Genomic DNA, 16011 nt, shown 5'->3' with positions numbered 1-16011 from the left:
GTGGAGCCCCCAAATATAAGTGCTGTTTCTTCAGTATTAAACTTCAAACAGTGAAAACCTGAAATCTAGTATTGGTCCAAACTTATATCACATGTATGCATATGCATATTGTCTCTTGAATTAGAATAAACTGATGGCAAGGTGGTGATATTCACAAACAACAAAACAAAACAAAAAAAGAATGCCCCAGAAAATATAGTGATTCCATGTCCAATGTTAATATTCAACAGTATTAACCAAAGCCTTCATCTTCATTCGAGTGAAAAAAAAATATTCAGAACTCAACAAGGTGTTTGAGACAAAAAAAAATTTTATTAAAAAATTAAAAGGTAATCTTTTTATCAATTAACCCTCTTTTAAAAAACAGTGCCACTTCAGAGGCAGTTTTCTTATATTAGTACTATGTACACTTAAAGAGCAATGACATGTATTAACTTAAACATACAGGCAGTAATCATATGCAAATTACAACCAAACACACTAACAACTTCAGTATTAGCAGCATCAGTAAGGAAAATCATAATGTAGGAGACTAAGTTTTACCTAAGGGCAGAGAGTGTGTGAAATAATAGCTAGAATTTTTTTCTTAAATTGTTTATTTCTTATAGAAACCAGATAGTACGACTGCAAATCTTAAAACCATTTAGTAAGTGGAAGAGCTTCATTTGAATGGGCACAACCTCCTCCCACACTCCATGTTAAGACTATGCTTTCAGTGGCATCTATTTCTTCCTTCTTTCCTTCTTGTGTACCTTTTAAATAGATGAAAAATTCTAGAGAAATCAAAAGCTTATTCGTTGTTTTGTAACCTCAGAGTTAACATTACTTTAATACAGATTGTATAAAGAAAGGCATAAGGGCTCCTATCAATCATGTGACTTTTTTCAGACCTGAATTTCTTCAACAATAACCCAAGGAATGAAAAGCTTTTTAAAAATTTGCTATCAAGAGATGCTATTGCACTGCCATAGACCCCCAATGAGAATGTACAGCATTGCTGACTTCTCCTTCCTTATCCCATTTGTGGTGTCACCACTTCAGTCCAAACCTAGTATGGAAAAACAAGGATTATGCAATTCAAGGACTCAAAACAAAAAGTTTTATTTAGTCATGACTTCAATCATGGTAAAGTGGTCTATGTTCCATCAAGACCACAAAGGGGAAGAAGAGACACAATTGTAGGAGCCATATGGTTTTAGTAACTGATAGGAAAGTGAATGATCCAAACATTGAAAGAGCAGTGAAATTGAATGCTACGAGATAATAGAAATATTTTGCAAAATAACAAAGGCCTACTTCAAAGGAGTTTGCAGCCAACTCATTCTTTGATCTGCATATTTCTTTTAGTATATTTCAAGAGTTCTAAAAAGAAAAAGGCTTCAAAACAAGGAATGAATGAAGCTAGTTAATTATATGCAGTAAAATTATATGCAGTAAAAAGGGGAAAAAATCGATAAGGTAGGATTTCAAAGTACAAGAAAACCAATAACATATGTGGAAAGGCACACTACAGTCGAGACATAAGCATGTATTAATGCATCACAAGTACAAAATACTGAGCTAAGGCACATTCACTTAGAATTACTCTTTCCCACAGAAACTGAGTATTTGCAGTGTGATGGTAGAAGAGCTAAGGGGGACTATCTTCATACAGGCAAGAGGCCACCCAATGCTAGCCTGCAATATTGGAGTTATTGACATTATGCTGTGAAGGACAGCAGTTAATGCCAGATCGGATATCCCTCTTTGCACAGTGGTAAACTAGTCTTATTGCATCAAATTCAAAAGGAACTACTGTGTTCAAAAAAAAAATGTTCTATGCAATACTGCCTTTTAGCCACAGCATGTGCTGAATGATCAGAACATCAGGCAAGGCTACACTGAACAATTGTCCGCTGGAGTACTGCGGTATCCAGAAGAAAAGGGTCCAGCAGCCTTGTTGAAATACTAAATTAAATTGTTGTGCCATTTTGCACAAAATTTTTTTAATAAAAAAAGGCTGCCCTCCTTTAAAAAGCCAAGTACATTCTAATCATTCTATTCATGTTATACAGCACACATACTAGTATATAACATGAATAGTTCAGAACCATTTTATGGGGACCTGATTTAGAAATGTAATCAAGAGTAACACTTGAACACATAATAAAAAATGATCAAGAATTTATAACAACTGTTGCTATCAAATTATCTACCTATAACCCACTGAATGGCTACTGATGTTATGAAGTCTTCCTGTTTCCTTGCATCAGGGGATAGAAGAAACAGCAGCTTCTAAGCACAGTCATCTCTATCTGCTATTTCTATTTTTCTATTTCGTTCCTGTATATCAGAGGTCTTCAAACTTGGCAGCTTTAAGACTTGTGGACTTCAACTCCAGCATAGCTGGCTGGAGAATTCTGGGAGTTGAAGTCCACAAGTCTTAAAGCTGCCAAGTTTGAAGACTCTCCTGTATATGATTACTGAGCCTCTCATCACCAAATAATAAATGGATTCCTACCATAGGAAATATACCAACTGTTACAATGATTTTCTACAATGCTCAATAGGACACATAAAAGAAACCTGTGACTTTTTATCATTATCTAAAGTAGCCTTTCTCAACTTGCTTTCTCAGTTGACCCATTGATCCCAAATATCATAGAGATTGGCTGTGTTTGTGTAATCCCAGTTGTAATCCCAGTATATTTGGAGGGTGTCAGTTTTCGGAAGGCTGCAAATGATAAAATTTGAAACCAAACACAACTCAAATGCACTGTGACAATTATTAGATTAAGCCAGACTAATAAATACAGTTGTATTTCCTTTGGTTTTTTTGGATTGGGACATCTAAACTTTACTCAACATAATCATATCATGGGGAAATTAGCAGTCTCCCTGCCAACCAAGATAGCCAATAAATGAAGGATGGCATGGAGAATAGAATTTGGGAGGCTTCAAAGTTTCATACACATGCTAAAACGAATTACTGGAATACCTCAGTAACCTGGACATAGGTCATCAATGTTAACTAGAGCTGAAGCCAAATTCATTCTAAAAAATCCTGGTGCATTGCACAATAACTGAGAGTGAAATGTTTTTCAGTCAAATTGTTTTTCAGAGTTTCTTTCCCATGCAATCACAAAAATTCTTCCTCTATCCAGCTGAAGAGGTTGGTTCTATTATCAAGCTGCCCTGAAACTACAAAATCTTTCTCAAGATAGTGTAGTATAGCAAGAGGAAAAAACTTCTCAAAATAATTATGCCTTTAGCAAAGAATAACCCAGTATTACCACTTATTTTGCACAATCTACATTCATTCATGTCAGCTTTCCCTCAGGTGATGGGATAAATCAGATCAATGCCAGCGTTAGCAAATGCTCTAAGCTATTATGTAATCTAATGCAGCTTTGCAGCCTTGCTCAAAAGGCATATCAGAGGAATTTAGAGCTGGAGACCAAAAACTTAACATCACTTCTCTTTAAAAAATCCTTAGAATAGTGGTGTAATGAGTGGAATGTTATAATTTAATAACTCTATGAGTCTGCTAGGTAATTGTACGACTTGCTTAACTGCAACTAGTAGCTAGTGCTGAGAGACAGAAGTATTATGCAAAAATAGAAATAACTAGTGTTTTGTCTTAGAAGAAAAGAATGCACAGAAACCTGTAATGCTTCAACCAACTGAAACATTTAAGTCCAATTATTTAAGATCAAAGTAAGAAAGAGATGATTCTTGAGGGTATATATGTGTACACACAGAGAGACAACTTCCCTTTAAAAACATCATAAATTATTGGTTCTGAATGATCCCATTTGCAAAAGACCATTTTTTTAAAAGCACAGTTGATATTCCCTGTTGTCATGTCACATTTGAACAAAGATAGATTGCATAATCTACAGCTTTTTGAAACACATGCATCCTCAAAATCACACATTATGACATTGCTGTAGATTGTCTTGATAAGACAGCATGAGTGTTTAAATATTGCTTGGACAGTTCAAACTTTAAAGTAGCAGCTGGCTCAAATGACTGGAGCAATGGACCTTTCTGTCAGAGGTTCTCCCACACTGTTGCCTCCTTCTTCGATAGTTCACTGTCTCCACTCAGAAATGTTTAAGAGAAGATTCTTCATATCAATCATCAAATGGACGGAAATGTTTGACCACGTCTATTCTTCCATTTTATTCCTTTTTTTTTTTTTTAAGAGCTGGATCTAAAACTCCCATGTTTCCAGCCATTTAAGGCCTGCCATTGAGCTGCTAGGATCAGAAGCCAGAGGTCCCGTCATCCCGTAGGATAGAGGATGGAAGAGGTAAAAGCTGTGGAAAATACACATACACATATAAATAATAAATTAAATTCCCCAAAACACAGGGTCATAAAAGCAGACGGTATCTCAGCATCCGCTAGGTTGGCCTAACTAATAGTACATAACATTTATAACATATGACAGAGTTCATTCAATTGTATTGTTCACTGAATTCTGAATTAAAAGAGAAAACGGCAATTGTGAAAGAAAAGCTGTCTACATTACAATATTTAGGGAACATCTCAGAATAGGATGACCTGGATTTGGGGAATATTACCATCAGTCTCTTGCCATAGACTGATCACTCCTTGTTGACTTAAGAGTTCTGTGGTGTTGCACCCTTTATGGGAAGATAGGATCTATTTAAACAGTCTAATGGACACTATTTGGTTTCAGTGGAAGCTTGGAATTGTTCCTGGAGCTCTAGAACCTGCTTTAATCTCCACTTGGGACAAGAGAGTGGCAATGGCCTTAGATCTAATTGTATCTGTGTAGGCTCTCTAGGCACATGGATCATGCAGGGTTCCCTGGTTTCCAGAGGAATTCAGATGATGAAATGGCATAAGAGATGCTTTAAAGTGCTGTTGGAAGAAAATGAAGAGTGAACCCAATCAAAAGTAAAAGCTTTCCTTGAGAATTACCTGGTGACATTAAAGGCAGCAAAGGTAGCTTTTCTCGACTCTTATTATATCTGCAGAGAGATGGCTGGTGGCCCTTTTAAGATAACCAAGTCTCAGTCCCCCAAATTCCCACCAGGTGAATGTTTACAGGCTGCTGTAAGTTCTGTTCTAGGTGTCTGCCTCACAGAGTTACTCAGATTCACTCGGAATTGGAATCTGATTGCACAGATCCTATGAGCTGCATAAGGTATAGTCTTGCCCAGTTACCTGGGAAGAGTTTGAATCAGTTACTCTATTGAAAAGAACAAGGTCCTTTAAAATGAGCCGTGAATTCAGTCATCTGTTTTAGAGCCATTGAGATTGGCCCACCCCAACTGTGCTGGCAGAGCAGGCATGCTTGCGGACCCTATTGGCCTGGTGGGGTCCAGGAGAAGGGCCTCCTCTGCCGTTGCACCTGTCCTCTGGAACATGATTCCCCCCTCCCCCCGAGTAAGATTGGCTCCAAGCCTTCCAACCTTCCATAAGAACCTAAGGATCTGGCTCTGCCAGTTAGCTTGAGGCACCAATGGGGGTACATCACAGTGATCAATTAACAAATCCCCCATCCCCCTCCCCATCCTGCTCCCCTCCTCCCCATCTTTAATTGGGTTTGCTTGTGTATTAATTTATGTTTTTAATTTATACTATTTTTATCTTTTATGATTGTAAACTGTCCAGAGTTACCCTGAGGTAAGATGGGTAGCCAGTAAACATTATAAATAAATAAAATAAATTGGTTGATTAAGTTTGCTGGGAGGTGACATGTGGATAGATTTGGGCAATTAATTAAATATAATTAATTAAATATATTTTTGAGCAGCTCAAGAACTGATTCTCACCTGTACATACTGAGCACGACCAACACTGCTATTCCATAGTTATAAATCTTCCTAGCTTGGATGCTGGTTGAAAAAAACGAAACACAGAATTTCAAGAATATATCCCACGTAATCCCTGAGGGAAAAACAACAAATTAAATCTGATTTGCAATTAAATTAATACAGTTTATATGACAACCATTCATGCATTTAATCAGTTTTCCCCATCTCATTAGAAATCACAATTTGGTAGAAACTTCTGGAAGATTTATATGGGGAGAGAAAAATCTGTGGAAAAGAACATTCAGGCCTTAGGCAGGGCATTTGGGGACAAATGATGGACAAATGATTGGCAAGATATAAAAAGACTTTTAAAAGAAGTACCTGTCGGATTTTATATCCTGAGACCAAAAATAAGAATATTTAAAGCTGAGCTTTTAACAATATTCTTAACCAATACACCTTGAAACCATTGTAAAAATAAAGGATTTCTGCAACACATTTGAGGGAAAATTGATTTAATCTTTATCAAACTCCTATTTGAAACAGTTCCTGATCACTCTAATGATCATTCTAATATCCACATTATCAATACAGAAATGATGAGAATAGGGCAATAGCACAGGGCTATTGAATAACAGCTGGTATGTTGTATCCTAATCTCCTAAATTCAATTCTAGATTACAGTGGTCTCAATACTGATTTAAAAAATTGTTTCCTGAGAAACTTTTGAAAACATGCAACGTGTTAAGGTAAACAGTGTGATCTCTTACACTCATGCTTTTCAAGACTCTCTGTAATCTGATACATAACCACATTTAATTTCTGATATATGAAGATTTATAAATCTTACCTGTCAACATGATGGAGAAAAGCATGGCAGGGAAGTAATGATGGAAATACAGCACTCTGCCCATCATGAAGAAAGGAAAATAATGGAGAAACCATCCTAGGATAATCCTTCCCCCACCATGCAGCAAAACTTGAGCAAGCTCTGTAATATATGCATATACCTAAGGATGTTTTCACTGCCATTTAATCTCAAATTGCATACAGTACAAGCATTGGATCCTTTGAAACATTATAGAGAGATCTAATTCTAGGGAATGTGTAAATACTAAATGCCATATTTACCACATTAAGGGTTCATTGGACAGAATTACTGCTAAACCTTGCTTTGTGGAAAGCTTTCAAAAATACCAAAACAGACCACACTATTAATAATCAGATCTATTTTATTTATGCATGATAGTAAACATTACAGTATCATGCTAGCTAAAGAAAGACACTGGAACACCAACAACCATTATGAATAAGTATACGAAAGAACATTTTGAAAGCTGATATGATTCCAAGCAAAAACCACATGAACTTTCATGATTACAAATAGTTCTCGATTTACGGCCACTTGTATGACCAGGTTACAAAGGTCCAACAGACAGCCCCCTCCCACAATCACATGACTCCATTTTGTGCACTTGGCAACCAGCCCTCATTTAAGACTGTTTGCTCTGTCCTGTAGTCACTGACTATGATTTGGGATTCCCTCCCCCCTAAAAGCAGCATTTACATCAAGTTTTCAGTAAAACTGCCCTTTAGCGAATAACGGGTTTGCTTAATGGTTGTAGCATTAGTTTAACAACCACAGATTCACTTGATGACCATGGTAATTCACTAAAGAATCATCACAAAAAAGGAAGGCCATAAATTTGGGTCGGGCACATGATAATCCACTTTACAATAACTATCAGAATTTATGACCATTTTGCTTTAGTGCTTAAGGCACCAGACTAGAAGGCTGGAGATCATGTGCTCAAGTCCCACCTTAGCCCAGAAAGTCAGCCAGGTGACCTTGGATCACTCTCTTCCTCTCAGCCCAACCAACCTCAGAGGTCTGTTGTGGTGGTGGTGGGGGAAATAAGAGGTGGAAGGTTTGTTGGAAGCCTTGAGTAATTTGTAAAAATAATAAAGAAGGGATATAAGAAATAAAATAAAATAAAATAAAATAAAATAAAATAAAATAAAATAAAATAAAATAAAATAAAATAAAATAAAATAAAATAAAATAAAATAAAATAAAATAAAATAAAATAAAATAAAATAAAAAATAAAATAAAATAAAATAATAAAATAATAAAATAAAATAAAATAAAATAATAAAATAAAATAAAATAAAATAAAATAAAATAAAATAAAATAAAATAAAATAAATAAAATAAAATAAAATAAAATAAAATAAAATAAAAAAATAAAATAAAATAAAATAATAAAATAATAAAATAAAATAAAATAAAATAAAATAAAATAAAATAAAATAAAATAAAATAAAATAAAATAAAATAAAATAAAATAAAATAAAATAAAATGGCAGACTCCATTACTGGTATAAGACGAGGATTATCTGCATCTGGATAAGTCTTCTCCAGTTTTGTGTCACACACATATATTTTGTGTTCCCATAATTCCAAACTCATATGACCAAAATTCATAGAATCTTATATGTTGAAGCCCAATCCAATTAAGGGAAAGGGAAAAGCTATTGTTATGTACTTAAAAAGCTGGGACACTCTAGTTAAAGCCATCTGAACATGAATTTCTATGAACAGTGCAGTGTTAGTGACATCACTGTATCCAACTATTAAGGAACATAAAGTGCATAATTAACAAGGAACAGTGAATAATTCTTAATAGCCCTCCAACTTTCCAGTTTTAGTTTTTTGTATATGCGTTTCTGGATCTCAGCATCAGTGATAATCCCCCTTTTCTCCCTTTTCCAATAAACTCCCTCTGAAGGAAATGTAATATAGCACTGGCTACATAGCATTTATTGTTTTAAAATTCAAAGCAAGAATTTATAATAACAAGAAGAAAACTGATCTTACCTTTGTGTTCAGTTGTTAGCTGAACTCCTCGCTTCACAGCCACGGATATAAATATTATCATCATAAGATATAATCCAATAGCAATTAGACTCACCCACCAAATCACCTTTAAAAAAAACATTGTAATTAAGCCTATTCAGTGCAGTCTTTTTCTTCTGTTCAATTGTGTCCTATTCTAGGGGACTGCCTTGCAATTTTCTTAGCAAGACTTTCCAAAATGGTTTGCCATTGCCTCCTTCCTAGAGCTGACTGGCCCAAGTTCATGCAACTGGCTTTGTGCCGAAGGCTGATGCCTTAACCACTACACCAAACTGGCTTTTGCAACATAAATGATAAAGAAGCAAAAGATAAAGATTACAATTAGGAAAAAAAGATTATAAAGAAAACCACTCAAGTGGAATAAACACTCAAGGGAACTCAAGACAAAGATGACTCATCCAATTTCAAGATAAAGAACCAAAATGTAACTTACCGGGTTTCCCAGCAAATAAACCCTGTAGTCTGTTTCATTGACACCAGAAAAACGCAGACCCTATGGAGAAATGGATGGATGAATCAGAAGTGATCAAAGTATTTAACTTTTAGGCCTCATTTTTTAATTAACTGAATTTTCCTTCCATTATAAGAGAAAAAAGTAAAGGTAGTTCTTGACTTATACTGTAACTATAATTGAGGCCAGAATTATGTACATAAATCATTTCAATTGTAGTTGAGGCATCACCTGAATGGATTTGAAGTTATGACCATTTTTCTGCAATGGTGGTTAAGTGAAGGCTGCAGTCATTAAGCAAACATTGTGTTCATTAAGAATATCCAGTTACCCTGAAATAAATGCTAGCAACCGGAAAAAATGTCACAAATTGTGGTCACATGATTGTGTGACGGTGCAAACTGCCATAAAAGTGAGGCAGTTGCCAAGGGCCCAAAGTACGACTATATGATCTTCAAGTGAGGGTTTGTAACTCCAAAAACAGGTTGTAAATAGCTCTGGAGAGATTTGTTGGAACTTCAAATGGTCGTTAAATAACCAGATGTAAGTCAAGCACTACCTGTATTTCGTATTTATAAAACAATTCAAACTTTCAATTAAAATGTGGGTTTAAATGCAGTTAAATATTTTTCAAGAACAATTTTGCATGAGCTTCATAGGTCTTTGCTAACCAGTATTCCAGAAACATCTATCTAGATAACAGCCTCTAAATACCGAAGATTTCTATTAAGCAATAAGAACTACTGAAGAAAAAAAATAAGATTTGGGTGTGCAGATGTCATTTAAACATGCATCCTGAAAATATGCAAAAAAAACCTAACAGCAATTCTTCATGCTATTCTTTTAAAAACAAGATGAAGTCAGAGCTCTACAATATTGATGCTGATCACATACCTGGTAATTGATTGGCCAATGCCAGGGTTTTGATGTGACTTCATTCTCCTTTGGTTTAAGGCCACTGTTTCCCTTCCAATGACATGAAAGGCACAGTTATCAGTTACATTGCAAAACCTTTGTAACTTCCCATTTACCTTTTATCTGTCTGTCTGTCTGTCTGTCTGTCTGCCTGCCTGCCTGCCTGCCTGCCTGTCATTATACCTCTCATATTTAATAATGCACTATCCATCTAACTGATTTCATATAATAATGCATTAGCCACCTCTGGAAAGTTTATACAGACATACGTGCACACACAACACATATTCAACCTTTTACTGCTCTTTCTTATTAAATATTCTATTTTTCCTTCTGGTGGAGATAGCCTAACCCAGCCCACTTGGGGTTGGGAAGATGCTCCATAGTGAAAACTATGGGTATTTTTTTTCATTATTGTTCTTTATTCTCAACAATTATCCCCAAAATAGATTTTGCTTTTACACTGCCAAAGTATCTTTACTTTTACAAAAAGAATTATTTCCCCTAAAGTGAGTTAGAGTGTTCATGAATAACACTAAACCATGATATCATGGTATGTAAGTAGTAAGGAGCCCAATGCAATCTTGGGTTGATACATTCCTCACTCCCTGCTGCTCATGCAAAGTGAAATGAAACGAAAACAGAAAATTATCTTAGGCAGATAACATACTGTCTTCTCCTTACTGACGAATCAGGAATATAAGAAAAGCAAAAATGTAGCTCCAATGCACAGAAATGTAACTATCATCCAAAAACTATACTAATTCTCTAATATGGATGGCTTTTGGAATATAAATAACTGCTTTATCTAGTACCACACCAATAATGTTTACCATGAAAATGGATTAATACCAAATTGGTTACTTGTAACAATTCTGACTAACATTTAGAAATTAGAAAATGCTACTTATGAGCAACTCAGAGCACCTTGATTCTCAGTCCAAATCAAGCTGGCAGAAGTGTGAATAAAAGGATGATCTGCCTTTTATGGCCAACTAAGGAGCTATAAAAGTCTGAAGATAAAAATACTAAGTTTCCAAATTCTTCCATTCATCTGCAATTCTCTCGCATGCGAAGAAACTCAGATTAGTTTTTAAAAAATATTTCCTCTTGCTAAAATATTATTAATAAACTATATAAGATAATTTATCTTTCTTTAAGTATCTACAGTATACCCCAAATATGCTTTTTCAAGAGGCAACTGGACTTTCTGGGTTGTTTTTTTTTAAGACGTTTCGCTTCTCATCCAAGAAGCTTCTTCAGCTTTGACTGGATGGAGGGGAAGCTCAGAGCTGAAGAAGCTTCTTGGATGAGAAGCGAAACATCTTCAAAAAAACCCCCAGAAAGTCCAGTTGCCTCTTGAAAAAGCACCTTTGGGACAACCATGACCTGGATGACTGAGAATCTCCACAGACACATCTACAGCATATTTTACAGGTATATGCTACTATCTAAAATATTTAATCTTCCCAGATCACTGAAAGTGCCTTGAAAACTACTGATTAGCAGAGAGACAGACTTATTGGATTGAATCTTCTGCTATTTTGGACCAAACTGTTGTTTTTAATTAGAATGTTAAACAATAACTCCCAAACAATCTACTTACTCGGATCATAACAATGTGAGATTCCAGTAGTATCTCTGGAAAGGAAGGTTTCAAAACATCCAAACTAATATTGGGCACTGTAGAAAAGAAGACAGTTTAAGATGAATCTTATACATTAAATCCGCACAATCATTCTCTTGGCACTCAATTAAATTCAGTGGGTCAGCATTATTGAAATAGCAAAGCGAAACAAAATATGCAACCAAATCGTGACTGGTCAAATTCTAGTAATATTCTGAAACATTAAAACTGAATCATAGGATGTTCCACTTTTCATTTTTCTAAGTCTCTGAGATGAGGAAACAAGGGCTACCCTAGAGTTGATGTGCCAAATAATTTAAAGCAGCTTTTTTCTGGTATCACTCTGTTCAACCATGTTTCTCTGAAAATAAGACCCAACACTCCCTCCCTCAAAAAAAAAAAACCAGCATGATTTTTCAGGATGCTCGTAATTTAAGTCCTACCCAAAAATAAACCCCAGTTACAATTATCAGCCAGACAGATGCATTTAGTACTTAGTATTTCCCTGAAAATAAAACTTAACCAGAAAATAAGCCCTAATGAGTCCTTTGGAGAAAAAATTAATATAAGACCCAGTCTTATTTTCAGGGAAACACAGTGTGTGTGTGTGTGTGTGTATTAATGACATGTTACAATCACATACATCTGGAATTAATGTGATCTTCAATATTCCAAAGAGTATTTGGAGTCTCCTTCTGATATGGAGTGCAAGTGACTTCCACTTGTTCCCAGCCCCTGTGAAAGACAAATAGTTTTAATCAATTCACTCCAATTTGCAGTCATATTTCTTGACTCTTTTCAACACATCTTTTTGTAGAGATCTGTTTTTGCTAGGAAATAGGTAAATGATGATTTAAGGGAATTATTTATCTTATTTGTTGAACAAGCCAATTTAAACATGGTAACATCTTGTATAATAGGACACACATGGTGTTATTCTTGTATAGGATAACTGTAAAGGCTACATCTGTAATACTGGGAATACGTTCCGGGTGCTCATGATCAGGAAGAATAAATTCAAATGGAAAGAAAACTAGTTCACAATATAAGCATTTGGTCAAAGTCACTTGTGTTCAGTGGAGCTTATTTCTAGATAGGTTTCAGCAATGGAAACTTCCTATAATGTAACAGCAGATATGAGCTCTTTTCTTTTTAAGGTCACAACATATTACAAGTATATAGAATAGAATAGAATAGAATAGAATAGAATAGAATAGAATAGAATAGAATAGAATAGAATTTTTCATTGGCCGAGTGTGATTGGACACACAAGGAATTTGTATTGGTGCATAAGCTCTCAGTGTATATAAAAGAAGATACGTTCATCAAGAATCATAAGGTACAACACTTAATGATATTAATGTAGGATAACAAAGAATTAAATTAGCTATTCAGGCTAAAGGAAGACTATGGCTCTAAAATATATATATGGCCATAAATTAGCTGTTATTTAATTTAAATTAAAAATTAGAAAACGTAATTAGAAGAGTAATGAAAAATGGTCTCTTAAAATAACTGTAAAGCAATGTTTTAAGAAAAAGTTAACTTAGACATTTGAACAGTTACCATTTGGGCAATGTCTTTCCCGTCGAACCCAAGATACAGGTTGTTGCTAGATGAATCAATAGTATTTGACTTCGCAGGACTTTGATACGTTTCCCATCCTTTCTTCCGACAACTTCAATTCGCCAGAAATCATTGGAGTCTCCAGATCCATTCTAGGAAATATATATATATATATATTACAGGATGGGGCAAGGAAGAGACATTAAGAAAATCTTTGTCTCTAAGTAGTTGAAATTGAAATGCATAGACCACTATTCCTTTTATCCCCACTAAAAAAACTTTAACAATAGGTTGGAGGAAAAAAAAGAAAAAATGCCTGGCTTATTCAGCATTTCCCTATTTTTTTTATCCTCACAGAAGGGGAAACTCAGCATCCTGACTAGCTCCTTGGCTTTAGTAGTTATGTATTTTGGGGGTTCTGATTGCATCCCCCAATTACCTTTTAGTGCCTGAGCCTCTTGAAGTGGAATTTCCTGGCACACTACAGAGTCACATGATCACATAGCAAATTGAAAAAAATTAATAAAATTCTTTAGAAAAGCTGAATGATTTGAGGCCCAAGAAACAAGTATATATAAGGTGACACATAAATTCTACGGTGGTATTTCAGTGCTTCAATTCGTTAGATCTGCTTTCCTCATATTTTTTTTTAGGAATTCTATATAAAGCAATATATTATTAACCATAAAATATCTTGTGCTCTTCTTGTTCTTCTATGAAATATCACAGATTTTGAACAATTTAAAAACAAGAAAGCTACAACACAAAAATGCAACCCTTTGCTTTAGCAAAATGTTTATTACAAATGGAAAGTAGAATTCTGTTTATTCACTTACAATCCCATATCCAGTGACCTGAAGATGTTTCCTTGTCAAGGGGGCTTCATGTTGATGACTGTGCAGATTTCTTGATGTCCTAAAGTTAAAATAAAGTTAAACTGATTGATCCAATTTTGGGGATAATCTGAAGGATGACAAATGTTAAACAAAATGAGAGCAATATAATAATGCTTTGTTAAATATCAATTTATCTATCAATATACAAATATCATAATTTCTATAGGGTGCTCATTGATTTCCATGGAAACAATTTTCAAATGTGCAGCCATGTTAGTTAGCTGTTATTGCTGCTATATAAAATCAACCAAAGAATCTCTATTGCCTCAAGGAAGCTGATCCTAAGCATTTAAAAGTCAAGTGTGTAACTTTACAAATAGAAAACATCCCAGAATGCACCTGAAGCACAGAAAACAAACCAACATCGGCTTCAAAAGTTTACTTTAGTCATGGCTTGCAGATAAAAACTTCTACATTCACTTTCAGTTAGAATAGTTAATTCAGGCAAATCTAGAAAATCTTCCAACTTCTTTTTTCCAAATTCCTGTGCAACTTACTCTTTGTGCTCCAGACGAATAATATCTCCATGTTTCACAAACTCCACAGGGAAGGAAGTGTCTGAATAATCTGATGAAAAGAAGGGGTTTCAGCATGAATTTGAGGAGAATGGACAAAGACATTAGAACACTGATACCTAAATATATTACCAAATTAATATAAAGAGGGGAAGCATACTTCCAAGCTCTATGATTTAATTCAACTGTAGGAACACTGGATATGTATTTATTTCATTGCCCTGTGACTAATCTACACTTTTTCAATTAATTAGAGAAGCTGCTTAGAAAAGCTAAGTTGCAAGTTTTGAAATAACTACATTTTTTTGTCCTAATTCAAATCGGTTAATTATTTCTCTCTTTTATTATAACAGGTACCCAGTATCTGCTAGACATTTAATCCTCATTTATATGTACTTATTCCTTGCTGATATCTAAACTAAGCAATTTGGGAGGGAGAGAGAGAACAATTGCCCAATGAAAGCCACCCATTTCGAATCCTGGAAACTGTCTCTGCCACTTGGGCTCACTGTGGCACGTGTGGCAATTAGGAAAGGACCCTTGGATCTATAAGTAATTAATGAGGATAATTTAAAGAAACATGGTTTTTCTTTATATTTTTATTCCACCCTTTTTTCATATATTCAGTTTGTACATATACAACAGTTTGTTTTGTTTTGATCAGTATCAAAACAGTATTCAGTATTCATCCTGCAAATACTAAGTTTGTCAGCAACATCCTGCAAATACTAAGTTTGTCAGCAACACAAGAATTTCAGAACACATTCATGAATGCACTGTGATAGAATAATTGTAATAAGCAACTTATTTAATGTAATACTGAATGAAGTATACTTGCATCGGGACAAAGGAGGAGTAGTATAAAATACCATGGTTAAAGAGAAACATTATTAATGTAAACATTTAGAAATGTTAACATTAGTTTCAAAAGTTATTACAGCTGATAACAAAAAATAGTTGGATTAATACATTTATTTATTATGTGCCTATAATGAAGTACACCTACAGACAGCAGTTAAAACAGCAGTTAATGCTATAAGGTACAATGGGCAACAGTAAAATTGCAATGTAAAATAAACAGACTTAAAACTAAGGCAGATAACATATAATACATGCAAAATTGTAAATTTTGTCACATATCACCAAAATGAAATGAGAAGTTTTCTTTGGCAAGCTTTTATTGGATCCAAAATTTCATTCATGCTTTTTGTATCAAAATGCTTTGCCCGGCAGAGAAAAGGGTACACTTCTATGTGCCTCCCTCTTGCCATTATTGAATTCTTTAAAACAAAGAAAAGAAAAAAAAAAGATCGGTGGGATCTGTGAGCTCTTGTAGTAAAATCCAGCAAAAC

General features: G+C 34.7%; 1 protein-coding gene across 2 annotated transcripts in view; it reads right to left on the bottom strand.

The window, feature by feature from the left end:
* Positions 1-290: 290 nt before the first annotated feature.
* Positions 291-16011, bottom strand: part of POMT2 (protein O-mannosyltransferase 2) — a 32565-nt gene continuing 16844 nt past the window's right edge. For both annotated transcript variants that reach the window (XM_034418206.3, XM_087873743.1), the window contains 11 exons: positions 14642-14711; positions 14085-14163; positions 13249-13400; positions 12326-12417; positions 11662-11738; positions 10035-10106; positions 9123-9182; positions 8651-8756; positions 6622-6762; positions 5790-5904; positions 291-4301 (listed from right to left, as the gene is read on the bottom strand). In XM_034418206.3, coding sequence (XP_034274097.2) covers positions 4196-4301; positions 5790-5904; positions 6622-6762; positions 8651-8756; positions 9123-9182; positions 10035-10106; positions 11662-11738; positions 12326-12417; positions 13249-13400; positions 14085-14163; positions 14642-14711 — 1070 coding nt within the window. In that variant the 3' untranslated portion in view covers positions 291-4195. The remainder of the gene's footprint in view (positions 4302-5789; positions 5905-6621; positions 6763-8650; positions 8757-9122; positions 9183-10034; positions 10107-11661; positions 11739-12325; positions 12418-13248; positions 13401-14084; positions 14164-14641; positions 14712-16011) is intronic.

The sequence above is a fragment of the Pantherophis guttatus genome, chromosome 1 (assembly GCF_059756535.1).
Source record: "Pantherophis guttatus breed Tessera chromosome 1, ASM5975653v1, whole genome shotgun sequence".
Lineage (NCBI taxonomy): Eukaryota > Metazoa > Chordata > Lepidosauria > Squamata > Colubridae > Pantherophis > Pantherophis guttatus.
Note: the sequence above shows the minus strand (reverse complement) of the source record. Positions and strands in the feature narration are given on the sequence as shown.